This window comes from Solea senegalensis, linkage group LG2 (genome assembly GCF_019176455.1).
Source record: "Solea senegalensis isolate Sse05_10M linkage group LG2, IFAPA_SoseM_1, whole genome shotgun sequence".
In the NCBI taxonomy this organism is placed as follows: Eukaryota; Metazoa; Chordata; class Actinopteri; order Pleuronectiformes; family Soleidae; genus Solea; species Solea senegalensis.
Window position 1 is genome coordinate 18,289,137 of NC_058022.1, and position 27,938 is coordinate 18,317,074.

The window sequence follows — 27,938 nt, forward strand, 5'->3', positions numbered from 1 at the left end:
AATTAACAGTTTCCCCCCCTGATATTAACCTCATGTCTCCTTATTTTTGTTACAATATAAGAGCATCATTTATATGACTACAATGGCAATAAATTATAATAATCCTCTCTGCCTCTGACTATTTTGGGCATCGATATGGGTCAGGTATCGGTATCGATCAAATACTGGAGAAAATCACTGCATCAGATATCGGACAGATAAAAATGTAAAATCCGATTTAATCCAAAAATCCTATATATATATTGTGTGCTTCATTATGCACTGACTGTAAAAAATGTATTTAAAAATTCACAAAACGTGTCATGTTTGGGCTGTGAACAATATTTGTAATTTTCATAGCTCACAAATGGTTTTAAATAACTGTATCAGACTAATATCGGTAGATACTCAAGTTTGTGATACTGGTATCAGACACAAAAAAGTGGTATTGTCCCATCCCTAATCTGATGTTTTTGTCTTTATTGAAAGCACACCTTTAGTAATTGCTGCAGTCTGGCACGATAAGATAATGAAAATGTGGAAAATGAATATTAAAATGTTAAGGTTTTGGGGATATGAATGATTGCATTGTCTCATGCACAACATGAGATTCATTGTGTCAATGCCTCAATGTCAAGTTTTTCATTATAAAAGTCATATTTTGCCATCAAAGGCACAGAGTGGGAAATTAGCATAATATATTGGCAATTTTCCATTAGCAGCTGAATATTCCTCACCTCAGTTTTTCCCTCCAAGTGTGTTGGTGAACCATTAAAACTCAAAAGATGTGTAGTTTATTGTGGGCTATGATAAAAACATGGTGGTCCAAAGTGCCTCTGCCTCCTGATATAAATATAACACAATATAAAACAATTCACACAATCAGGTGATTATGGACATTGGATTACCCTGAATTGTAATACACACACACACACACACACACACACTGGACCTTAAATGGGACAATACATGTTAGTTTGTAGCACTTAAATGTAAGTAAACAGCACTTAATAATTATTAATATTAACTTGAAAACGCAGCTATAAGATGCACACTCCCTGTGTGCGCGGGTTCCCGCGTAATCGAATGATAAACACATGAGCGCGCGCCAGGCGCTTGTAGTGTGTCTGCCGCGTGCCCGAGCCGTGAGTCTCCTCCGACGAGCTGATGCCATGTTGTCTCCATAGCGACAAGATCCCGGAAATACAGGGTAAACTGTGGGCGCTGACTTTGTTGGTGACCAGCTTACTGCGCGTTCGTCCGCTTTGTTTGTTTGTTTGTTTGGTTCGTTTTTGTTTGTTCAAGTCAGTAAACATGTCGGGGCCTAAAGAGGAGCTGGGAGAGCAGAGAGACAGCACGAAGAAAAAGAAGAAGAAGAAGAAGAAGACAGAAAGCGGAAAGAAGAGAAGGGAGAAGCAGCAGGAGGAAGAGGGTGTGAAAGGGGGAGGAGGAGGAGAAGAAGAAGAAGAAGAAGAAGGAGAAAAGCAGCAAGTGGAGGAGGAAGAGGTGCACAGGTGAGTGTGGTTCTGCTGGGGAAGATTCCTTCTTAGAACCACTGAGATGTGTGGAAGAGTTTAGTGCCAGAGGATCATTGAATCCTTCACTTGACAGTGATTTAAAAGGTTAAACTCTGCAGTCAAAACTTTACCAACATAAAAGTAAGGAAAGAAATGCATCAGTGCCACTTGAATCGAGGCCCTGTCTATCAGATATGACAGGGATGATATAAATGTTCAAGTAGACTTTATTGTGGAGCTCAACTATCTGTTAGTTTCCAATCAAAATTACAATTTGAAACTACACAATTAGCAAATTGACAAGGCTGCAAATTAGAATACAGGTTGTGCATCATGTCTCACCCAAGGTGTATATTTTCCTTTTGTTAGAGGTTTTTTAATAGTCATTATGCGTATACTTTCAAGTTCTGTTGCCAGGATGAAAATGTAGATGAGTAGTTATTTTGATTGCAAATCATGAGGCAATGCCCTTCCACATTTATTTATTATTATACAATAAAATGAAGCTTGAAGCTTGAAATCCAATGGCAATATCTGTCAGGAAAAACTGCAGTGAGTTATTATTCCTCATATCATTCAGTTATTGATGTGCAGCACAGAAACAACTGGAATGGATGATGGCATCTGAATTCTTTATCATTAAATAGTCAGAGGTAAAAGCAGACATTGAGAAATACATTAATTGGCCTTTAGATACACCTGTTTAGTGCATGTAGACATGTAGGCATGTAGACCTGGTCAAGATGAGCTGCAGAAATTCTAACCGAGTATCAGAATGGAGAATGGGACGATACCACTTTTTTGTGTCCGATATCCAATATAGTGGTTTTGACCAAAATCAGACCGATACCAATACTGACCGATACCGATTCCCATTCCTAGAAGGAAGTCGATTAAGTAACTTTGAACGTGGCGTGGTTGTTGGTGCCAGATGGGCTGGACTGAGGGTTTTAGAAAACCACTGATCTACTTGATCAACTTTTGAAACACATCTGTCTCTAGAGTTTACAGAGAATGGAAGAGTAAAGAGGAAATATCCAGTGAGTCTTGTTGATGTCAGAGGTCAGAGGGAAATGACCAGACTGGGCTGAAATGATAGAAACACAACAGGAACTAATAAATTAAAAATTAAACAGTTGTTACAACCATAGAAAACCATTCCTGAACACAATACACTGTATTAATTGTTCTGCGTACATAACAAATAGGCCAGTAAGAGCTAATAGTAAAAAATGAAAATAGTGGGAAAACATACACTTTATTTTCCCCCCTTAAGTTAGTTAGTTGGGATGTTTAACAGTTATTGGCATCTGTAATGTTGCATTATCAGCTTCTACATATAACATAAAAAACCCCTGATAAAGTTGTTAAAGTTGACCTGACAAGCATTTCCGATGGAAGTTGCTGACCCCCACTTGTCTTTTTCCCAAGCTTGTTGAAATAAGCATTTAACAGCGTCACAATGATGGATGGATGAGACTATTATAGTTACAGAGAAAAGAACTTCTTGTTCTGACAAACAGAATCAGTAGAAAGTGTATGAGACCCTTTCACAGGCCAATCTTCAGACATCTTTAATATCAGAAGAGCTGCACTGATTATTACCAAACCCATCATTAGGTGATCAGCATTTAATTGATTGAATTGTATTTATTTATGTCTTTAATAAGTCAGATTGTAAAGTTATTACTTAAGTAATAAGTGATCACTGTACTATTATATGGCATCAAAACAATAATTGGTAGAGTAATTGATCTTAAAAGAAATCAGTAGCAGTCATAATCATGGTCTGCTTGATTGATAAATGTATTTAAGTGACATCTGATTGGTTGACATAAACTGTGCGTGTGTGTGTGTGTGTGTGTAGCAGTGACTGTATTGTACTGCGTGGGATCTTCAAACTGGGGAAGAAGAGTCACGACGTCCTGCTCACCCGAACCAGACTGACCTGGACTCCCATCACCCCTGAGATGCCAACAGGTCAGTTACCACGGTGACGAGTTGTCGTTGCGGGCAGACTGTGTGCATATTGAGGCAGCTGGTGCTGTAATGGAGAAGTTGTCACATGTTGAGACCACCTGACACTGGACATCTGGACACACACATCTACTGCTGGGGGTGTGGGGGGGGGGTGGTGGTATGAAAGTTTAGCAGGGCCCCCCTTCACCAATAATGATCAATCATTTTTCTAACAGCATTTATTATAACACACTTATACTATAACACATTTCAAGTTGGTTGAACGCTTCTCTGTAGCTGTCTTCCTGATGTCTACTATTACAAATTCAAGTTGCCTTAACATCACACTGAACCATGAAAACCATGATTCTCTGTGATTTACTGAAACAATGTTACCCTACTGTTACAGTAATAGTGCTGGATTCAGGTTTTTTGAAGGGGTGAGGGATACCAACTTCATTTGACGTACTCCACAGGCTATAGCAGCAGCGGCTCGCTATCGGTGGCGCTGTCCCTAAATACACTGTTAAATATTGAGATTTCCCTGTTAACTAGTGGAGATTAACCCACATTTTTAGGATTGTTCAGTAGTTTTATTGATCTACATTTCGGCAATGTTTGGCTTGATTTCTGTGTCGGACGTGTCTTCCTGTGACAGCACTGACCAATCAGTGGCCCGCAGTCTGAACAATTATAGCATAGTACCTACTGAGCACACTTGGAGCCTCCGCTGAGCAGGTACTAAAATAGTACCTCGTACCAGGTACTAAAAATATTACCTGGTACCAGGTGGAAACACTACTTAAACGGTGCCGTGGCGAGGTGAGGCGAGGCGAGGAGAGCGACTTCTTTCTGTGATTATCAGCAGTCGCAGAGACTTGATTTCTGGATAACTGCATCGCAAAGGGGGAAGTCTTTTCTTTGTCACAGCAGCAACTTTACAACTCTTCAAATATAGAAATGCAAATATACATGAAAACAGATATTAAAACTATAGAAAGATACAGACAGCCACCCAAAAGAGACATAATAGAGTAGAATAAAATATAAAACAGTAGAATAAAGTGCAAAAACACCAGGACATACACTACAGATATAGATTATGTAATAATAATAGCAAGCTTTTATATTTTTTGAGGAAAAGTGTGCGGAAGTTGGTGGGAATTTTGCAGATCTTTTAAAACAGTCTCTGGTTTGGTCACGCGTGTGTTCACGTTGGTGTTTGGATTTTAATTTTTGGTTGAAATCATTTAAGACAGAGCTGGTTAGTGGAGCATGATGAAGGTGTACATACAGTGTGTGTTTGTGTGGTTGAAGCCAATCTGTTTTGCTGTATTTCATCCAAGCTAATGTCATTAAGCCAGAACTGTGTGTGTGTGTGTGTGTGTGTGTGTGTGTGCACGTGCTGGCAGTAATATAGAGAGCAGTTGGTTCGGCCCATGGGGGGTTATTAGAGTCTCTCAGTGTGAGGAGATTAACACACACAGATACACACACACACACACACACACACGTAGTCAGCCTGTCAGCATGTTGTGTGTGTACGTGTGTGTTTGTGAGTTGATTATATATTTCTATATAAATGGATCAGCTGTTGTTGTTTATTTCTACACATGAATTCATCCTGCCTCACCCACTGGCCTGTCTGTCTGTCTGTCTGACAGTGAGACACAAACCACAGTAGTATTGAGATTGACTGACACACAGACCATAAGTTTCAAGTTAGTTTACATGTTAGAAAAACATGTATTCATCTTTAAAATCGTGTATTTAGAGACTGATTTTAGTGGAGTTTAAGAGCAGGAAGACCACACAGCACCTTTAAGTAGCCTTTCAAATCGAAATCACAATTTGAAAAACTGCAATTAGCAAATCACTGTTAAGGCTGCAATTTAATTGTTATTGTTGTTTTTATTAGGGCTGCAACAATTATTTCATTTTTAAATGATTGATTGATAAAGGAATGAATTGAGTGTTTTGTTTATTGATCATTTTAAGTGTGTTTTTTTAATATGAATTAAAAACAGCTCTGTTATTTCAGTGTCGTAAATGAGAATATGTTTAATTTTTTCTTTTAAGACTGTAACTGACATTTGACATTTGAGGATGTTGTCACTTTAAACATTGGGGGGGAAACACCAAATGACAATTTACAAAATGTTCTGCATTTCATAGACAAAACAACTTATCCATTATTCGAGAAAATAAATGAATCAGTCTCATTCTTGCATTAGAGCAAAGCAAGTAGTAAATAGTTTGATGGTGTCATGTTGTAATGCTCCATCTTATTTTAAATCTACAAGTGAATATTTAATCACAGTTTTCAGTGTAGATAATATCAGATAATTTCCAAGCACCTAAAATAAATAATGATGACAGACAACATGTCCCTATTATTTGGTTTAAAGATGGTGTATATAAAATGGAGAATTCAACTCCAACTCTCTGTGTGCGTCTTGGTGAAGACGGATCTAATCACTGAGTAAAGTGACATGTGCTGGTAAACATTACACCATTGAGAAAACTTAGAATATAGAATATAGTCTTGTTGATGGTGCTGATTCATCCTTGTGACATCTTCATCGTCAGGCTAATGTGGTATTTAGAGCCTAATTTGTAAGATCATGAAAAGAAAAAACAATCTTTTCACTAATGAAGTTAATAAGTAAATGATTCATAGGTGTATAGCCATAATATTTTCTATACTGGGAACTTGTGCAATAATTAACCTGTCTTTCTGCATTTAGCACTTTAGTGTCATCCAATCACACTAACACTTTATTATCAGTTGTTGTTGAATTTTTTTTTGTTTAGTTTTTTTGACAATGACCCCCAGCTTTCCTCTTTATGTAACTGTTGTATTTCTGTGATCTATTATGCCCCTATGTTTTGATGATCTGATTGTATTTTCCTGGCATATTTGAATTTTAATGTTTATTAATATACATTGACCCTTACCTTAAATGAAAAAAAAAACAAGATAAACACACCTCCATTTCCATTGTGCAACCCGTTGTGAAACAACAACAACTAAACTCTCTCACAACCAGGTTTAGTATTAATATTGTACTGAGACGCTCTTCTGTCCTAGAAACAATGGACATCTGAAGGATTTAGTAACAGTGACAAGAGTCTATGATAACTGATAAATTCAAAATCAATACATGATCACTGTCAACGTTAACGTTGAGGGGTGTTGTAGGCCCAGAATGTGAGTATGTGTGTGTGTGCATGTGTAAACTAAAATCCATGTCCCTGACAGACAACCACATGGCTTGGTCACCATGAGACTAGACTGCCACTGTGTATATCAGTGTGTGTGTGTGTGTACTTCATCTTTCTGAAGACCATTTGGAGCTACAGTACAGAGACCTCACAGAGTTCGGACATTTTGGGAAAGGGAGGACATTTTGTCCCGTCCTCACAACGTCAGTGCTTTCAGGTTTAGGTCACGGCAGGACTAGGGGTTTGGTGTGTGGTGACAGTAAACGTTCAAAGTATGTGTTATGTTAAGGGGTGACCTGACACATGCCAACCTGTGTGTGTGTGTGTGTGTTGGCACAGTGGGTTTGTGAGGCCGTGATGGGAAACTCATCTCCATCTGGAACAAACCAGCACTCGATCTGTGAAAGGCAATACACTGTGTGCGTGTGTGTGTGTGTGTGTGTGTAGCCGCTCTGTGGGTTCTGTCATCTCAGATGAGAGTCATCTTTTTAGGTGGATGTTAGATCTACAGGGCTTCTTTTTAGGCATTTTTTAGCTCGTAGTTTTTGGTTTAATGCCATGTAAATATAGTTTTACATCACTTTTAACACTTGTGTTAACCATATTCCCTGCTCTTTAACTAGATGTATTTATTTTTCCTCTGCAAAAAATGGTGCCATTGTCTCAGTGACACAATAAACAAAACATAACGGTGATACTTTTCCCACCCTCCCACTTCTCCCATTGGACATATTTGGTTGAAGTGTCAAAGAATACACACTTCATCAAGTGTGTCCTGTTTAGAGCAGCACCTCTGGGAGAAAAGTATCCACACCAGCATGTCTGTCACATTGTCGTCTATAGTCTTGGGTGGCCAAACCAAAAATAAAAACAAGGTTTATGGCCCACAAATGAAAATGTTTCCTCAGTCTCTGTTGACACATCATGGTCATTTTATGTCTTGATATAATACATTTCTTACATACATCACATTTCAATCACAGTGTGTAGAGAAAGAAGCAACACCAACACCAACAGACAGACTGTGACCCTGACATATGGGCGCTGGCCTCTCCGGGTGACGGAGGGTGGGTGTATTGGGGGGTATGTGATATTTGACAACAGCAGGAGGGTGTTTCATAGAGGCGGGGGTTAGTCAGCCGTCATCAAATCTAACTACTTCCTGCTGAGTCTGTCAGTGAAGCGTGTGGATATACTTCTCATAGGGAACATAGAGTATTATTATAAAGCAAAAATAATGTGGTCACTTAAATTAACAGTGTTCTGAGTCGCCTTTGTCATGTTAGATTATATATGATAAAAACAAAACAGTAATGGCAGGTGTGAAGATACAAGTGGCAGTTATGCATCACTGGATCAACCTAAGTGGTTCTGATGACTATTAATATATCAAATTAAGGAGTTTTTTTTCCATGTACAAAAGGTTTTGCACCTGTTTTTCCATGTTCCACCTGTGTGTGCCTGTCTGTGTGGGATGGATTTTCAAAATAAAAGACATTTTTAAATGTCAGACAAGACAAAAGATTGTTGAATTTAAGCCAAAGTGAGACCAAACATGAGAAAACCTCATTTAGAATTGGTAAGTTAATAATAAATGAATAACTGCCTTGAAAGAGAGCCCCCATTCTCCATGAAACATTGTGTTCTTTTCTTCGTACATGCAAATTATGAAGTTGTATTTGTTTAGTTGATATTGGTGTCTATATTTACCTTTAACAAACCCGTTTAGTATCATTACTCCACAAGGTGCGCATAACAAAGTTGTTGTTGAACATACTTTCTTGTTTCAAGGGTATTTTACAAATGTTGAATTGTTCTGGAGTCCATGAAAAGTCTTGTAAGGCTAATATCTGACCTCGTCTGAAGATGGGTGTGCGGTATAAGTCGGTCTAGTCGGACATGGACAAATCACTTTCCGATTACGCTGGCAGCTGCTGTGACACGTTCTGCTGATCAATGGATTAGTGATTAATACAGTTAAAGATATTATGTAATGTGAAGCAGTCACTTTCACTCACACTGAGGGTGGACAAATTAATGTGAACAGCTCATGATTTTCACACTAATTACACGTTTTTATCACTAGTATTACAGTAATAATGATACATATACATTTACAGACATTGTGTACAGACATTATAATGTTATAGCAAAAATCCTGCATGCTTTCTTGTCATCAACAGTTAGCTGTATTTTGAACACTAGTTTAATATAGCTGAGCATAAAATCTCGTTTTTACCTGTGCAACAATGTTCAATGTCAGATCTTTGTTCTGAACTTTCAAAAGTCTCTGTGTTGACGTTTCCTCCCTCCCTGCAGGTGAGGCATGTGTGCTCCAGCCAGGTGTGATGCCATTGCAGGACGTGTTTGCAGTGAAGGTGAAGCGGCGGCGAGCAGCGGGCCAAGAGTCAGGCGGACCCGTGCTCGGTGTGACCCTGTTCTGCTCCCGGCAGAGAGGGAGGAGGCTGGAGGAGGACACGCTTCACCTCCACAATGCCTCTGCTGAACATACGTACACCTGGTACAACACACTGAAGGAACTGGTCTCAGGTAAGGTACACAGTCTGTCATGTAGTATGAAATAGAGGCATGAATGTGCACAGATACTATAGATCCCAGGTGGTGCTCAACCTGACCTTTTGCCCTTTGCATCAATTTTGCATCTTATGATGCTCAAGTTTTATTATTTGCAAGACACCAGTCATTTTTTTCACACAGTCATTTTGTAGAAACTTGTTTAGAAGGGTTATTAAGCATTTTGCACAAGTATATGATTATTAAAATAATTAATTATAATTAATGTAACTTTTTTTAAAATATTAATTATGAGGGGTGCCCTTTTTTCACTTGAGCCCCTGCCCCCCTAACATTTCTGTGCATGGACTTGAATAGTTTTTCACATGGGAAAAGCCTGACATGACCTGAATAGAACCAAATACACCTTATGGAGTGAAAACAAACACCACCAGCACACCGTACCTTCAACACTTTCACCAGTGATCAAGCAGCAGTGATTGAAAATGTACATATATGTACTATATAATGATAATAACAGTGATCATAGAAATGTAAATCATTTGTTCAATATTATTACAACATCTTGAACATATGTGAAACAAAATATCCAAAATATTGTCGTATTATGACATCATTGTTTTAGCTGAATGATTTTCTTGAAATCGATGACCTTGTCAGAACAAAGCTTGGTTGAGCTGTGAAGCTTTGTTGATGTTACATAAGAGCTAAGATACACAAGAATCATGACTCAGTCCTTCTGTGAGCGTCATACTGTAAGATGATTACGCACACACACACTTGTGAATAACGCCGCTGTTATTAGCGCTAACTGTCATTCGATGAATGAATGGATGGATGGACGTATTAATGGTGAATAAAAGGAACACAAACTTGGTTAAATCATTTAATAATAATTGTACTGAATGCTATAAAACAGAAGTGCCCACGAAAATTTACTGCTGAAAAACCCGGTCATTCAGCAGTTTGACGGGATAAACACTTCTTGTATACACACAAGCACTCCCTCAGTCAGGTCTGATAGTATTGCTTGACAGAACCTGTTTTCAAATTAAGGACACAGCATACAAATAATGGTAAATTATTTTTGCTCATAAAGACCTGAGGAAGAACAATAACATCAAAAAATAAAAGACTTACAGTGTTGCTATGTTGCATGGATTTATGTTGACATATTAGACTCAGGTTTTATCTCTCCTGTTAAACTCTGAGGGGCTATCAGTGGTATGACATGAAATCACATTTGCAGGATTAGCTATTGGCCAGACAGATTAGGTGCTAGGTGCTCAGATTATAATTTTGTTGTTTTCGATCATCATCACTCAGTTTAATGAGGTGACTCACAGTTACATCATACAGGAGAGATAATCTGCTAATCCACCGGAACACAGAGAAACAGATTTTACTCACACATGCACACACACACACATTCAGCCGTATGAGGTAACATCCCATCAGCAGCTTTTTGTCGTGTTGTCTGTGCGAGAGATTAGTTAAATGCAGTCTATATATAATCATGTTGTGTTCAGTTTAGCCAAATATATGTGGACACGTCATAAAGACACATGTGTGATCATTTATAATTTATGTGCAACTGGTCTGTGAGTTTCCTGTTCTGTGAGGATCGAGGAAAACGTCAGTTAAATTTTGCACTCACAGTGTTATTTTGCAGCATCTTTAAGATAGTATGTTTGTAAATGACATTATACAGTAAATAGTGGTTGTTTTTTTTTTTTAAATGTCAAGCTCAATATTATCTCTGCAGCTTAATCAGAACTTAACAACTGTAAGGTATTTTATATATACAAAAATAAAGTAGTATGTAATTTCTTCCAACAACAAAAGACCTAGTTTGATGATATGGCGAAGCAGCATGGGATGATGGGAAAATATCTTATATTAGCCTTGTGGGTTTTAGATATTTTAATGTGGAAATGTTGCATATTGTATCTTTAAAAATCCTGCTTTGGTCAACCCCCCCGAGAAAATACGTTTGCATTGTGGTAACGTTTTGGGTTTTTTTCTGTGTCCACTACAAAAATAAAGTTGCAGCAATGAATGCAATTTGAACTTCAGCAACGTCCTCACATAACGTGTTTTAATAAAAGTCTCAAGTTCCCAGACGCTTTTTCCCAGGTGCACAGTTGTGGGCGGTGCCTGGCTGACACTTAACACACAATAGAAATGTTGGAGTGCTGTGTGTATGGCTTTAACACACACACACACACACACATACACATTACATTTCAGGTTCATCGAGTGATGTCTACTCCAACAGAGACGTTACAAGCCATTCATAAATGAAGAGGCGGAAGGTCACGCACTCGCGCTACTGACGTCTCGTCGGCGTGGCATCGGTCTGACACGTTATCGCTGGTCACCTGTCTTTCTGTCCTTCTGTCTGTCCATCAAACCAGATTACCCATGAGGCCCTGTAGCAGAGTCACAACTTCTTTAGTTGTTTGTCTTTGGCCTCACACACACGCACACACACACACACACATGAATGGCTCATAGGTTGTGTGTCAGTTTGCGTGGTCACACTGCACTTCAAACTGTGATGGCCTTTGTTATTTTGTGACTTTACACACTGTGGTTGAGTGTGTGTGTGTGTGAGGAAGGTCAACACACACTCACACTTGGTCGCTGTGCCGCTGTGTGGACATTAAGCCTATTTTCCAGCCAGAGGTCAGCGTGAAAAGCGTATTGTTTTGTGAATCATGGCGTTTGCGAGGCAGGCAGTCCACCGCCACTTCTTAACTCTCAGGTCCAAACATTCAACTGCACAATTGTGACCCCCGAGCAGACACTTCCTGTCTTCAGAGCGTTATTCTGCACAGTTTGCTATGGGAAGCAGCTGCATAACAGTGCGCATAGAGTGAATGGCAGTCAGATTGACAAAAGGCGAGCAGTGACGCTGTATAGAGTCTGTTTCCATACACACTCTCAGACAGCAGGACAGATTGACTGCAGTTGTTAAACACTGGAACAGACTGACAGGCCAGTGGTGACGGAGCTCACGCACGGCACGGCTGGACTGAGCTTGTCTACAGTACATTTTATTCATGCATCATTCTTCCTGAGCGGTATATCTACATTAATTAGCATATTAATTGATCACCTTGAAAGTAATATTACGGTGTTAATTTTAACTGTTGGATAGCGACACTCAGCTGTGCCATTATCAAGTTTTAACTTGTAGTGCATGTTGTTGAAATCAGTTCTGTGAAACAATTGTTTTGTTTATGTTTGGAACTCACATCACTCTGTTATAATGCAGTTTTAATAAGAAAATTTCAAGATGTAAAAGACTGTAGGCTATAATCTGTCACATATAATCCTTGATTCTAAAAACAACCTTTCAGTCACAGGCTAGGAGCTACAATCATTTTTTGGCAAGTGAAAAACTGCATTTAATTGGTTGTATTGGCAGCTTACAGGTTTTTATTCAGACAAAGACCTTTGAGTGTGATATAATCCCTCAGATATATCAGTTGAGACAGAAACAACCACTCAGTTACAAGCTAGTAGCTGTACTCATTAGTGGAAACTATACCTTATTGGTTGAATTGATTCCTTTGAAGAATGGCTAAGTGGACTATAATCTGTCAAATTTAACACACATTAAATCAAGTCATTTTTAGGGGAAAAAAAACAAGGGTAAGACTTAAAATAAAAACCTATTTTTATTTACTTTTTTAGATACTTTGGTCAGAGGGAAAAGTAAAATTACTGTAACACAAAAGATGAGTAAAGTTTTACTGTCCAACGCTTGTTTTTGTGATGGAAACACTAACATGTGACGAGCAAAACCAGTTACATATTAACTGGTATCTATGAAGTCAGTGATCGTATCCATAGTAACGTGCCTCCCTGTTCAGGTTTTATTGTTTGTCAGGAAACAAACTTCATTAATCAGCACACATTCATGTCCCACCACCTATTAAATATATGGAACATGAGGTCAAACCATTCGCCTCTGTCTGTATTTCACATTGATTCTCATGCGACCTGGCTGCTGAAAGGTTGCATATGGAGAGGAAAAACTTATTCCTGCCGGTGTTAAAACATAATTTAAACTCTTACTTGAGAGGATAGCTGTTAACATGCAGCCAACAAGGTCTGAAAATATTTATTTGTAAGTAATCGATTGCTTGTTCACTCTATGAAATGTTAGACAATAATTGCTCATCATTATTAAAGCTTGAGGTTACATCCTCAAATATGTTAACTGATGCAAAAATACATTTGATGTGTGGTTTAAAGGCAGTGAATTTATGGGGGCCCAAGGTACAGGACACAGACAAAGCAGATTGACCACATTCACTAAGTTTATTGCAAAATAATGTTGGGAGCGAGTAGAGCTGGCTGAAGAGTGGCAGAATCAGTGGCTGGTCATGATGAGCTAAGGTAGCATCAAGCGAGGCGTGATGACCGAACTAGAACTGAGAATTGAACCAAAGAGCTGGAGAACAATGTAAAAAACTGTACTGGATAGATCCTCTAAAACTGACTGAACTCACAAGAATTGTCTCTGACAGACACAACACGAGGCTGAATGATGTGGTGGAGCTGGCTATTTAAGCAGAGCAAGAGTGATGAGATGATGAACTGCAGGTGAGATGTTTAGGAGGGACTTAATAGGACAGCCACGCCCACCGAACAGACACACTAATAAAAACATCTAACCATGACCGTGTGCAGTGATATTAAACTAGTTTCTCTACAATTACCCGGTGTTTAAAGCCTTGAACTGAGGGAGTGTGGATTTAAGTGGAATCTGTTTTTGCCATCAACATTTAGCAGCTGGATCTTCAGAGCTCTGATAACGCCGGGATTGTTTACCATGGCAATGCTTTAGCAACGCCATAGCAACCAGCCGCTGGCTTAGGCTAGGAGATGATCTGATGGACACTTGATCTCTATATGATCTTTGTTTCTGTCTGCCTCTTTCCCGAGAAAAATGTCAACAAATTGAATTAAGTCATGTTTTATAAGACTGTGTCTGTGTTAGGTTAAGGTTAGAGTTAGGTATTAACCAGTTATGGTTAAGGTTAGGAATGATGCTTTGTTTAGACTGTCGAAATGAACGGGATCCAATACCATAACCTGTGTGTGTGTGTGTGTGTGTGTGTGTGCGTGCGTGTGTGTGAGAGAGAGATAGATAATTAATAATGCATACCATGCATGTGCTCAGAATCAGGATTAAGGATATCATGGGGCTTGATCATGGGGCAGTTTCTGTATCTTTAAGTGTCCTAAATGTAGAACCTTTATGCTTGATTCACACGTATTATGTCATCTTGACAATGAGCAAGTCTGACACCACCTATGTAGCAAGAGTTGCTAATGTTGCTAAAGTGATTGTGAAGTGATATCCGCCATGTCCGCCAGTGTTGGGTGCACTTTGTCTGACAAAAAAGATGATGAATAAAAGTGAACAAAACATTTTGTGTGTCACATCCAAAAATGTGAGTGTTTGAAGTATGGTAGGCCATTTGAAGTCCGTGTCCATCTTTGGATTCACATATGCCAGGCAGATTTTCTCAATCATGAACTAGGTTTACATAATTCATGTGTTTTATTTCAATGTAGTTTTTTTTACTCCATTTATAAAATGTTGGGTATAAACAGCAAAATGTAAACCGTTTTCTGATTATAGTTCTTAAATTTCTTAAATGCAACAAACTATCATTATTTTACATGTTGTTTATCTGTATGCAAAATGCATATAGTATATCTGTATAAATACATATAGTATATCATTGTAAAAAACCTTATATGTGATATTATCCTAATTTTAAGATGGGTTTTTCAGCTTCAGATTAATTTTATTTGGGTGGAGAAATGGCTCTTTTCATAGTAAAAGTTGCAGAGCCCTGAGCTTACGTTCAAGCTACCATTTGGAAACCAGTTGCACATTTCTCAATTTCTGCTAATGCGAGCAAAGCAACAATGCAGTTTGGTGATGCTTTCGACTGCACCATTCAAAATTAATGAAAAGGGTTTCAGTTGATCACAGTCTCCACAGCCTACATGCGTTAGCGCTGTACATTTTGCAGGCACTTGGGCTCAGAGGAATCATGTTTGGGACTCAGGGTTTTTGGGTGGGCCGGTGGGTGGGGGCTGGGGGTGCACAGGGGTGGAACTTCTGGTAATGGTGGGGGTCCAGTGGCAAGATGAGTGGAGGGGGGTTTGGGTCACTCAACCTCACTAGGAACTCTCTAGAGTTTGTTCAGAGCTATGGGGTGGTGTCATGCAGGGGGTGCAGTGTGTGTGTGTGTAGGTAGGTAAGTGCAGGGTCATTAACAGAGCGAGGTCATGGCCTTTTGGGAACAGATTATTGTAATGAGCTGGATAATGGAGCTTGTGTATATATGTGTGTGTGTGTGTATGTGTGTATTGATCTGTGCTGGTCTATGGGGATTTATAATGCGGTCTCTAAATCTTCCTAATGATGAGCTGTACAGGGGGTTTGTGTGTGCGTGTGTTTGTGCGTGTCGGTGTGTGTGTGTGTTTGTACATAGGAGTCACTACCATGCAACTACACACAGTCTGCACAGCAAATTATATTCTTAATATTTGGCATTAACCCTCCTCCAGATATTAGAACATTTTTAAAGGACAATGTAAAAGTCATCCATCCAGAGATTCCTATTCAAACTAAGCCGGTTAAATGCTGGACGTGAAGGTCATTATCATATTCATCATCATCAGTTAAAAAGCTGAACAATGACCAGAATGTATATATATATGTATATATATATACATATATATACTGTATATACATATGTTATTACAGAAGATGGAACTAAAGAAAAGTTGATTCTTTGAAAATGTTATCAACTAAACAAGTGTTTAATTGAAATAAGGCTGGCCCCTACTGGCAAATAAGTATCTATCACTATCAGCTGATAGTGATAATTATTGTTATTAAATGATGGAATCTTTTGATTTTACTTAATAGTTCACGGTATACTGAAATAGCTTGAATGTGAATGTTTGTGTGTGTGTGTGTGCAGGCTTCAGCAGTCGTCCCAAGTGTCTGAAGGTGTTCATCAACCCCAGCAGCCACAAGAAGGAGGCCGTGCACATCTACAGGGAACACGTGGCTCCACTCTTCAAGATGGCCGACGTCTCCACTGACATCACAGGTCAGTCCATCCACATGTTTATTTGTCTACTGGTCAGTTACTGTCAGTGACCACAACAAAAACACATTTTTCTTAATGAGAGTGTGTTGAGATTACTTTGCAACTCACATTATACCCAATTTTGTGTAAAATGTAGTAAGAACTCTTCTGGTGATCAACAAGAACAGTGACTTCTCATATTCTGTATTTATCGACATCACACAAGATGTAAGGTGTGTGTGTCTGTGCGTACAGAGGAGGTGCAAAGGTCAGAGTTAATGGCAGTCTCTGGTCGCTAGGTAACCTGATACAGAGGGTGGAGCCTAGCCCATCTGTTGTAACAGAGGGAGACAACCTGCTCCTCTTTTCTTCCCTTTACTTATCCTTTCCTTGTTTCCCAGCTTTTCCTCTCATTTTCCCAACCCTACCATTTCCTTTCCCCATCTTTTCTTTATTTCCAGCATTGTTTTCTTTTCTCCTCTGTACTCTTATATCTGTTTCTCCTCTCCTCTCCTCTCCTCTTCTCTCCTCTTCTCTCCTCTCCTCTCCTCTCCTCTCCTCTCCTCTCCTCCTCTGAGCAGATGGTGTGATATCCATTGTCCGACTTTTTCTTGGCAGTCATCGGAACACACACTAGTGTACATGTGACCACACACATGCATGAACACTGTCTGTCCATCTCAGTGTCTCTACATCTGTTTACCTTTCTCTCACTTCCTGCCTCTCTCCTGTCTGTCTGTCTGTCCGTCCGTGTGTGTGTGTCTCTCTCCCTCTCTCCAGTGACAGAGAAGAAGGGTCATGCTCTCTCAGTGATGAAGGAATGCAAGCTGGATGAATTTGATGGGTTAGTTTTCTCTTATCACTTGTCCCTCAATGTGTCTTTGCTGTGATTTTAAAATTGTCATCAGCTCACAGCTGAGAGAACACCTCGCAGATGCCTCCAAAAAATCCTCCTGATGAACAGTGACCTAGTTTTGGTCTATCCCAAACAAGAATAACACAAGTGACACTTTTGTATATATACAGTATATATATGTATATATGTGTGTGTGTGTGTGTGTATGTGTACACATAACCAAATATATATATATTTATATTAAAGTGATTTGTTGATTGTTGTCATTTAAAACTAGTTATAGTTATACTAGTATATAATCACTACCTGCTATTTAAAGGTTTTTAAACATTAACATGATAAAACTGTGGCACCATCCTTCCATAATATAATGGCCTAAACTAATTGAACAAGAGTTTCCTGTCAGAGGATGACACTAAAACACACTGACCCAGACTGATTACCACACACACACACACACGTACGCATGCACACACACACACGCACACGCACCTACACACACACACACAGTTTTGTTTTTATAGATGTAGCTAGGTGTCTTTTAACCAGTTCCTTTTTTTTTTTAAGACTTTATTTCGAAAAGTATTGTGACTTTTATTAATGAGGTTAGAGCAGTTATTATTTGGTGAATGCCCACACCTGTGTGTTACTCTGTGTGTGTCTGTGTGCGCACGTGTGTGCGTGTGTGTGTGTGTATAAGCAGCTTTTGTGCTCAGCCCTTATAAAGCTTAATGTGCTTAGAGAAGATTAGCTCAGCGTTGCTAAGCTAGCTGCTGAGCATGTGTGTGTTTGTGTGCGTGTGTGTGAGGCTGCTCTGGTGAGGATTCGGTTGAAACCTACATTTGCCAATTAGATTGGCTGTCACCGTGACAACCAAAGTCTCAGGTAATCCCATCCACAGGAGAAGGCGGAGGGGGCGGAGTCTGTTCACCTCACATTTACTGCAAACACAAACTGCAGATGAACATTCTCGCTTTTCAGTGAGCTCCTGAAAACAAGTGTATATGTGTGAAACAATGAAGTAATGAAGTAATTACTGTTACTGGTTTAGTTTATAAGCTCTGCCTCAATGGCATGAAATTTGGCCCAAAACTAACACAAACAAAAAGTAAACACAATAAATGTCTAAGACAAAAAAACATTATTCCGTAGTCAATCCCCTTATAACTGACTTACCAACCAATCAAACTGTATTTGATGCAACTTTTTAAATATATTTCCCTTTAATTGGAAAAGTTCAATTTTGACCAAACATTTCAGTTTTCATCAACAAAGTAACAATTTTTATATTGTAGACATTTAAAACTGTTTTGTTTTGACCTGGATTACTTAGGTCATTTTTTATAAAACCTTCCTTTCCTACCTGTTGGATTGTACCTGTCTACCTGTGCTGACAGCAGTCTGTCTCCATCTGTGTGTCAGGGTGGTGTGTGTTGGGGGTGATGGTTCAGTGGCAGAGGTGTGTCACGCTCTCGTCCTCAGAGCTCAGCTGGATGCAGACTCTCCAGAGAAACCAGTGAAACCAGTGTTGCCACTGGGTATCATTCCTGCTGGTGAGAGAGGACACACACAGTCATATACTGTTGATCTACATACAGTGTAGGTTGAAACTGTCAGACAGGTTTGATGGCCTTTTTTTATTAACATTCCGTCTTCCTGTCTTTACAGGTTCCACAAATGTGGTTTCTTGTTCTGTTCATGGAGTCAGAGATCCGGTTACAGCAGCACTTCACATCATCTTGGGTAGGTTCTACTTGTTTTAGATCACAATATTGGACCACTGATTGACTTCTTCAAAGCCTAACAGCTCATCCTCTGATAGAGGTCAGGCCGTTCTTGGCAGGACAAATGTAGGCTCCACCAGTCCTTGTCAAGATCAGATCAAGCTTTTAATACTGTTCAAAACAATTGACCACACCTCCTGTGATCTGACTTTGCGTCTCGACTGGCCTTTTGTTGAAACTGCCTGTTCCTGTCATTGCGATCATCATAGCGATCTCTGGCAAAGCTTTTTTTCTAACCGTTCTCAACACAGCTGCAGCTCTTAACAATTACACAGTGCACTGAAATATTCTACTCAAGTAAAAGTACCACTATTTTGATAACATTTTACTTCAAGTACAAGAAAAAGTATTGGTCTAAAAATGTACTCAAGTTAAAGTAAAAAAGTAGCTTGTTTAAAATGTATTGTGAGTAAAAATGACTTTCAAGGTTGGGGTTCTTTCTTGTGTTGTGCAAAAAGGACAAGGGGACACAAATCTCACAAGAATTGTTTTTAATTCAAGGCAAACCTTTATAAATTAAAGTGCTGACCAAATGAAATATGAAAACACATAATGAATCAGTCAAAATGGGTCAAAGGTCACACATGCTTCAACTTTCTCACTCACTCAAGGTCCCTCATCATTCACTGCCAAAGTTCCTGGTGCATTTTATTTTGTTTTATTTTATTTTTTTAATTCACGCCAACATCTTTTTACTCATTAATGGATGTGATTTTAAATGTCGCAAAGTACAGTACTTGTAAAAGTAAAATTACAAATTAAAACATTACTTTAAGGGACAGGGTCCCCTTAATGTTGGGTAGTTAATCTGTGGGTTGGAGCATATCAAACATTTTCACCTTCAACTTGTGATAATTTATACAGCTTTTGTTCTTTCTATTAGAGCCATTATATAAATTAGTTGTTAGATTAATCAAAAATAATTGCCATTAGAACAGTTGATTAAGTGTGAAAAATAACAGTTAGAGTAAGTGGGGATTATTTAAAAAATAATTGTTTGGGACAGCCCTTTGTGTGTGAGTGTGAGTGTGTGTGGGTGAGGCAGACAGATGTCTAACAGCAGGATCAGTTACACTCTGAATCACAGATTTATTCATTCTAGCCACGCCCCTTCACATTTCCACGCCCCTTTCAGGTAAAGATGCTGACCAATCAGCTGGCAGCAGGGATGTCTGCTGTGTCTGGATGATAGGTTGTGGAGAGATGGGGGTTCATTAACACTAATTAACACTGGAAGTTCTGTGTGTTTTTGACAGATGGGAGTAGTCTGTGTATTTAATGAGTTTAATTCCTGAACAATAGAGGAAATTTAAAATTCCCAGGCAGGAAGCTGTTCCCACGGAGCCCAGATGAAATCAGTTGTGTTCATGACACACCCAGGTGAACACAACTTAACTGTCATGATGCTCAGCGTTGGACTGATCATCACAGAGCACTGGACACTATTTGTTGGTGGAAAACAATGATGCTCCCATGAGATGTTGGGTCAGTTTACTCGCTTGTATTGTAACAGAACAATAGAACTGTGCTGCATTACGGCTTTCACCTGAGAAATCAGGAGGCCAAATATGAAATTTGAAGATCGTCAGTAAAAACTCAATGAAGGTGGTTAATCGGTTATTGTCTGCAGACCACATACTGTACATAGCAGATTCACAGTCCCATTATATGGCACAGACTGTAATGAGGATGGAGACTATGGAGAACCCAAATGTAGTTTTCAAAAAAAACTACATTTGGGCCTGGAAAACCATTGGCAGACAACATACCAAAAATAGATTAAAGAAAGAAAAAATAATTGTATATGTCCTAATGAGGTACTAGACATTAGAAGGACAAATTGTCAATTCTTCAAAATTCTAGCTGAGCAAAGTGGGGATTTTTTGAACAATACACAATACATGAATATTGGTTGGCAACAAATAAGTCAGTGCAAGTACATGTGTTAATAAAGTGGAGTGTGTGTTAACATAAAAATGTGTTAAAAAATAAATGAAGCTTACACCTTTAAGAATAACTGCAGGTTTGATCCCACTGACACAGTGACTGTCTCTGCTTTAATCCTCACAACACATGCATGCATGCAGGGATACACACGCGCACGCACACACACACACACACACACACAGAGTGATAAATAAAATGCCATATGGTGAGGAAATCAGATTCTATCCGGAGAGACAGACAGGTAGTCAGTCAGACAGACAGGTGGAGACAACAGTTCAGTAGGTTACAACAGGTATGTGGCCAGATGGCATACTGTGTGTGTGTGTGTGTGTGTGTGCGCGCGTGCGTTTATTTGTGATGGCGCTGTAAACTGCTCCATCCCCATGGCATACTTAAGCCTATAACAATCTTTCATTGTGTATCTGTGTGTGTTCGTGGAGAGTTCTAATTTTCTCCTGAATGATGAACATACATCCATTAAACATCTGTGCTTAACCACGACCTCCTGTCCACACACACACACACACTCACAGGTCACCAGCAGCAGGTGGACATGTGCAGCTTCTCCTCTCTTGGTCAGTTGGTGTGTTTCGGTTTCTCCGCCATGTTTGGCTTTGGTGGCCAAAGCTTGGCACGGGCAGAGAAGAAGCGGTGGATGCCATCGTCACAGCGACGCGAGTACGCCCTGGTGAAGACGCTGGCTAGATTAAAGTAAGACACACAGTCTTAGTGCGGACACTAATACACATCCTGTATCCCCTCGCCCCTTACCCAAACCTTCACTTTCCCCCCTGCCCTAATCTAATGATTTTGAATGCTTTTACTCCATATTGGAAGGGTTGTAACTTAGCACTTTTTCAATTTTTAATTAATTAATTACAAAGTAACATAATTATCTGGGATGAATACTGTCTGCAGTGGGGATCCACCCTTATATTAAACAGATGGGCTCGATTAATTTGAAAGATTCTTAGCACTTGGTTTTTAGCACTTACATTAAACTCTGTAGAGTATGGAATTTTAACCACAGCTTCACTTCATTTATTTATTATCTATTTAAATATTTATATACTGAATCCCCCCTTTAAAAAAAAATTGTAGAATTGACATTTGACCACAGGACAATAAAAGCTCTTTAATGTGAGGAGGACTAGCCAAAATATAATGTACCCTGTGACGAGCAAGTAATTGAGGTTTTCCAACCTTTATTTTTGCTCTGCTGGGTTGTTATGTTGTCTTTCTTTGTCTCCCTTAGACCAGAGTACTGTCACCTGTCTTTCATACCAGTGACGAAGACAACCAGGGATCTGTTTGGCCACCAGTAAGAAAATGTTTGTGAATGTCGGAGCCTAAATGCAATATTTGTTCATTAATAATTGGACAATAATTTAAGTTCATATGTTGAACGAGAATCGATGTTTATTCTGATAAAAAATGACTATACTATTTACAGAGTTATACATATATGGATCAAATTTGCTCTAGAGAATATGTTCTTGTTTAGTTTGTTGTGTTTGTGTGGTTTTAAAATGTTTAATTTTTACTTTTGTAATATTTTGGAGTATGTTGTGGCTTTATAATAATTGTGCCTATTTATATGTTTAATTTAATTTTTTAATTTATTTTTGGATAATTGTTTGCACAAAGTATGCTGTTCTATTTTTGAAGTAAACGGTTTAACTGAATCGCGAGGGTCCAGTGGAGCTTTTGTGTCGTTGGTGTGGATTACAACGCGCGTCAAGCAGAGGCTTCATTTATAAGGAAACTGCAGTGAAATATAAATATTTTCACGTCTGATAAACTGTGAAACTTAAAGAGCTGAACTTAACTTAATGTTAATCATTGTTTGCTACATTTTCTGTCTTTTAGCAAAAATTACAAATTGTTTCAATTAAGCATTTTAGTTAGTAGTCTGAATATGTTTCAACTTTTGGTCTTAATTAAACCTATTTGCTAGTGAAATAGAATCCTAAAGGGCTTAGGGCTTAAAGCCCTAGTTTGTTATTCAAACTAAACATCAACTGGTTTGTATTTAATTTCTCTTTTCTGTCCTGTTACCGAAACAACTCTGCTGCAACTGGTTTTCACATTAAAAAAAAGTTTGATCTCCTGTCTCTCAGTAGTGAGGATGAGGATCTGGACCAGGATCCAGGGTCAGGTAAGAAGTCTGAAGTCTGAGGTTATGGTGGTCACTCAGGTTTCAGTCAACATAAACTCATCTTTACATTTGTCTTTTTGTGATAAGTTGATGCAGAGGGAGAGGGGACCTGGACGACCATTAAGGGCCTTTATCTGAACATCAGTGTCATGTCCATACCCTGTCTGAGTCCACATGCACCTCGAGGACTGGCTCCCAACACCAGGTACACACATAATGATGAGAAGTTATTTAAGGTCACCTGTATTTGACCTTGTCTCTTCACCGTTCCACTTCCATGTTTGTGGCAGTTTGGCAAATGGCAGCGCGTCGCTGATTGCAGTGGGAAACACTTCCAGGTCAGAGTTCATCAAACACCTGAAGAGATACAGCAGCTCCAGTGGACAGGTGAGAACAGCTGACACTCAAACACTCCTCTCATTCTTTGCCTGCAGGAAAACCACAGTCATTCATTTACATTAAAATGTTATTTCCTCAAAAAAAGCACAGTATGAAATCAATTTATAGAATCTACTTTAATTTGAATTCCTTATCTCAGTTTGTTAGAGTATAATATTTAACATTTACAACAAACTAAAGATTTCCTCAGGCAGCAGTGTGCTCTTGTTGAACAATATAATATCTAATATGTCTAGTGCCATCGTTTGAGGGTCACAGGGTTAGGGTTAGGGTTAGACTTGACTTTAAGTGAGAGGCAGGATACACCTCAGACAGGTCAATTCAGACTAGATTCTCCACTTAACCTGACCCCAATCTGCAGGTCTTTGGACTGTCAGAAGAAGCTGGAGTATCATACAGAAAAATACGGGAAATACTTTTTATTTTTAATTCACTCCAGGAGTCCTTTGCTGCCTTTACTTAACAAAAAAGACCTGAGAACTTCTTCTACCACTTCTTCTTCTTCTGTAACTCTTGACCTCACTGTCCACAAGCACTAAAAAAAACTAGTTAAAGAGTTGATTAGCCTGGTTTAGTGTGACCTGGTTAGGTCTATGAGACCGCACACTAACCCACTTACTAAATATACTGTGCCATTCACCGTCCTGCAGAGTAAACAGGCTGTTTACTTACTGACCTACATCCAGTCGATCAGCTCAGCTTGAAACATGACGAGACACAGATATCCTTATGAAGCGGGAGATGTGTAACCTTGACAACCGGTGGTTTTAGACCCACTGTGGAGACAGAGTGTCACCTGAGTCCTGCCAGGTGAAGATAAGGTGTGGAAAACAGAAAGCAAATCATGAGAGAATAAAAACGTTCTTCCTGTGTTTGTGCGCTGAGCTGCATTAGCTGTACACACACCTGAACATCATATGAATTAATTAAGTATTTAAATCCTTTACTCAGAGTAATGAGTACCTTTAACACGTGTAAAATACGTAACAGTTAGAGTCATGCACTTAAAAGCCAACACTGGTCTTTTGTTGAGAGACAGAATAAGGGGAAAATGTGAATCCATCCTTAATTTTAAGAAGAAGAAAAACACAGGAAAGAAACAGAGAGACAGGTGTAACGGCCAGGGTAGTCTTTTGGCCTTTGCTGCCCCCTGTTGGAGTGTCAGGGTGTTACAGTGGAGATATTGGGTCAGTCAACAGTCAAGAAGAAAACCCTGTCACCAGTGCCTCCTCACGAGGATCCTAAAAAAGCTTTCATGACCTCCTCCATTTCCCACACCCACTCTGTCCGTCTTTCTGTCTCACTCACTGTCTCACTGTCCCTCTGCAGTTTAGCTTCTCCTTTGTGGAGACGCACACCGTGACCGCGGTGAGGATCCGCCCTCGCTCGCAGAGAAGCTGGTCCGAGGAGGAGAGTGAGGGGGAGGAGGGCGACTCCAAAACGACGCCCATCATCCAGACAGAGGGAGCCACCTTCCCTTGGAACATCGATGGAGAACTTGTGGAGATCGCTAACGAAGTGCTCATTAGGTAATATTATGGGTCTTACAGTTAATACTGAAATAAAAACATGTAAAAAAAATATTTAAATAATAATAATATCAATGTAATGTGTTTTATTAACCGTGTTTTGAACGCGTCTTTGCACAGCAGCAGCCATTTTGGAAATTCACAGCAGTAAAATCACAGGTGTATATATTCAAATGAATTATGGCTGAGTTCCATTCAGCCTCCTCAGTCTCAGGGTCATGCTGGTTCACTGTCACACTGTCCTAACTTGCACGAACTGAACTGTGCTTTTCCTGTAAAACGTGTCAAAGTGGTAAATGTGCCAATGTTATTATATAAAACTAAATTTGAAAAGTAATTTCCGTTAACTGAAATAAAAATAAAAACTAGAGTTAGATTTTTATTATAACTAAATGAAACTGAAGTGTGTGTTTAGAAAACTAACAAGAACCAACGAAAATTGTAGCAAAAATGTGCTTAGTACAATAATACATATTATTATCTTGCACCTGGCAAATACTCCGTATAAACTAAAACCAACATTAAAACTAATATGAACTAAACTAAAACTAAGCATTTGCAAAAATAAAAACAAGCAAACCCTCTCTAAAAATCGATTAAAACTAATAAAAAATCCAAAATTATTATAACCTTGAAATGTGCAAAAGTCCGCTGTACCAAGTGAGACAGCACATCCTTGCAACCAATGATTCTTTTAATAATCAATAAACATACAGTACCTTAATCCTGATGATGTCATAGTGATGTCATGAGGGCTATGTCTGGTTAATCTTGTAACCTTTGGCATGAGAACATAATGTTAATACATTCTCTGCCCTTGTGTTTGTGTGGTGCATTCAGGGTCCACCCGAGACTCATCACTCTGTATGGAGAGGACATGGATGAAGCTGAATCAACTGTGTCCTGCAGCTGCATCTGAGTCCAGCCAGCCAGTGTGTGTGTGTGTGTGTGTGTGTATTTGTTCCCTCTTTAGGTCGTTTGTCGGCATAAAAACTGACCTTGTCAGGACCACTAGTCATGGAGACCAAAACCTGATCCCTGGGCAGAACCTCATTTCTGAGGAGCTGGTTATAAGGGATATTATTTTAATTTTGGGTCAGGTGAAGGTTTGAGTTAGACATTAGGATAACACTTTCTTTCGGCTGTCCAAATGACTGGAGGTCAGTGCTGCATCCTATGAAGAATAGTTGCACAAACCTGTGTATTAGTGAGTGTTGGAAACATGTGTCCATGCTAATAATGACATAAAAGTGCCCTGTAGGTGCTGTCAATAGTAATGAGAATATATTTTTTAAAGTTTCAAAGTAGCAAAAATGTTGCTGTTTCCTGTTAAAGCTGCATTATTATATATATATTTTTGCCACTATTTCTACTTTACTAACTTGTGAATTTTAAGCCTTCGGCTTTTAAGCCAAATTAAGTTTATCATTTCGTACATTCTTAATAATATTCAAATGAATGTTTACATTTTTCTATTTTGAAATTAGGCAGCTTTTTTCCAATGACTTGACAGTTAATAGCAGTAATGTGAAATAACAAAAGAATGGAATGCATTTAATTAACTATAACGTTTAAGGGAGTTAAAAATATCAATGCGAGGTAAAAGGTTTATGTTTGTTAATACTAAATGTTAAAGAGCTATTTGTATTTAACATGCTATTTTTATGTAACTGAGATGATGATAATATTTAGATTCACAGCTGTGATAATGAGAAAAAGCAACACGTTGTTTAAATAGAAAATTATTTTTAATATAGGTGTTGGGAAAAATAAAAGCAGTGAGACTCTCCAGTGCAGAACAACTTCACATAACCAAAAACAATAACATACTAACATATTAATAATATTAAAAACATCTCTGTGTGATGTGCATTTATACGAAAGGAAAGAACATTCGGGGGAGCACCTGTTGAAACTGCATTCACAGAATACAGGTAGTTAAAACAACACTTTTTAATACTTTCAATACCATACCTGTTTTTTTAATTTTTGTTTTTTTTCAAATAGTGGTTTTCTGGTAATCTTCTAAAATTCAACACTGTGGCTCATCTGTTCCTGTTCCTTTCAACTAGAGGTTCAGCCTTAACCCAGGTGTAGTTTAATTCATCATTATACAAATCAACAAATTAAACCTGGCGTCACCTAAACCATCCATGTGCATTTATTCTCATTGTTTTTTTCATAAAAACTATGTTTTTGTCTCTGAAATCTCTTGAATGTATTAATTAAATTATAACTGATAGGCATGAAAACAACAACGAAAAGTAGAAGAGACAGGATTGCTGAAATATTTCAGCCATACTTGATGTCACATGATGTTTCTAGGACGGGCATTGAATGTTCCTCTTTCAGACACTGACAGACGTTCATACCTTCTGCAGTTGTGCTCATGTGGCTCTGCCATATATTTTTCTCAGATTTTTGGCACACAATGGTTTCCTGCTACATTTCCCAGCAATTACTTTTTTAAAGTTGTGGAAAACAATTGCACACCAGAGTACTTAAGCAGGCAACACAAAAAAGTGTAGAGGACCAGTCACACCAGAAAAGGGAGGGAGAAAATCATCCAAAGATCATAAAAATCTTCTCTTTTTTTGGGTGTTTTCCATTGTGCTAAAGACTGTTCCTCCCATCCTTCCTCCTCTGTCCTGGAAACCAATCAAATTCTGGCACTGAGGATGTCTGAGTCACTTAAATACATCTCAGCAACCAGTTTCAATCAGATCATATGCTACTTCAGTGTTACAATATAATATACTGTATCATGATTCATTTGTAAACCAGGCAGGACAGGAATAATTCACTAAATGGTTATATTTTCCTTCTCTTTTTACTAGTGTTTCAAGTGCAACTTAAGGAAAATAGAATTGCTATAGAATTGTGGTTAATATTAACTGTTTTGTAATATAGAGTCTTT

The 27,938-nt window shown here is 38.7% G+C and overlaps 1 protein-coding gene across 1 annotated transcript; it reads left to right on the plus strand.

The window, feature by feature from the left end:
* The first annotated feature begins 1,103 nt into the window (after positions 1–1,103).
* cerkl (ceramide kinase-like) lies at positions 1,104–27,173 on the plus strand. The gene is made up of 15 exons (XM_044053094.1): positions 1,104–1,411; positions 1,472–1,493; positions 3,367–3,476; positions 9,000–9,230; positions 16,238–16,369; positions 17,129–17,192; positions 18,627–18,757; positions 18,873–18,947; positions 21,469–21,646; positions 22,191–22,256; positions 23,056–23,093; positions 23,181–23,298; positions 23,384–23,480; positions 24,822–25,021; positions 25,862–27,173. Exons 1-15 carry the CDS (start codon positions 1,147–1,149, stop codon positions 25,938–25,940), a joined length of 1,806 nt encoding a protein of 601 aa, XP_043909029.1. The 5' UTR covers positions 1,104–1,146; the 3' UTR covers positions 25,941–27,173.
* Positions 27,174–27,938: the final 765 nt, after the last annotated feature.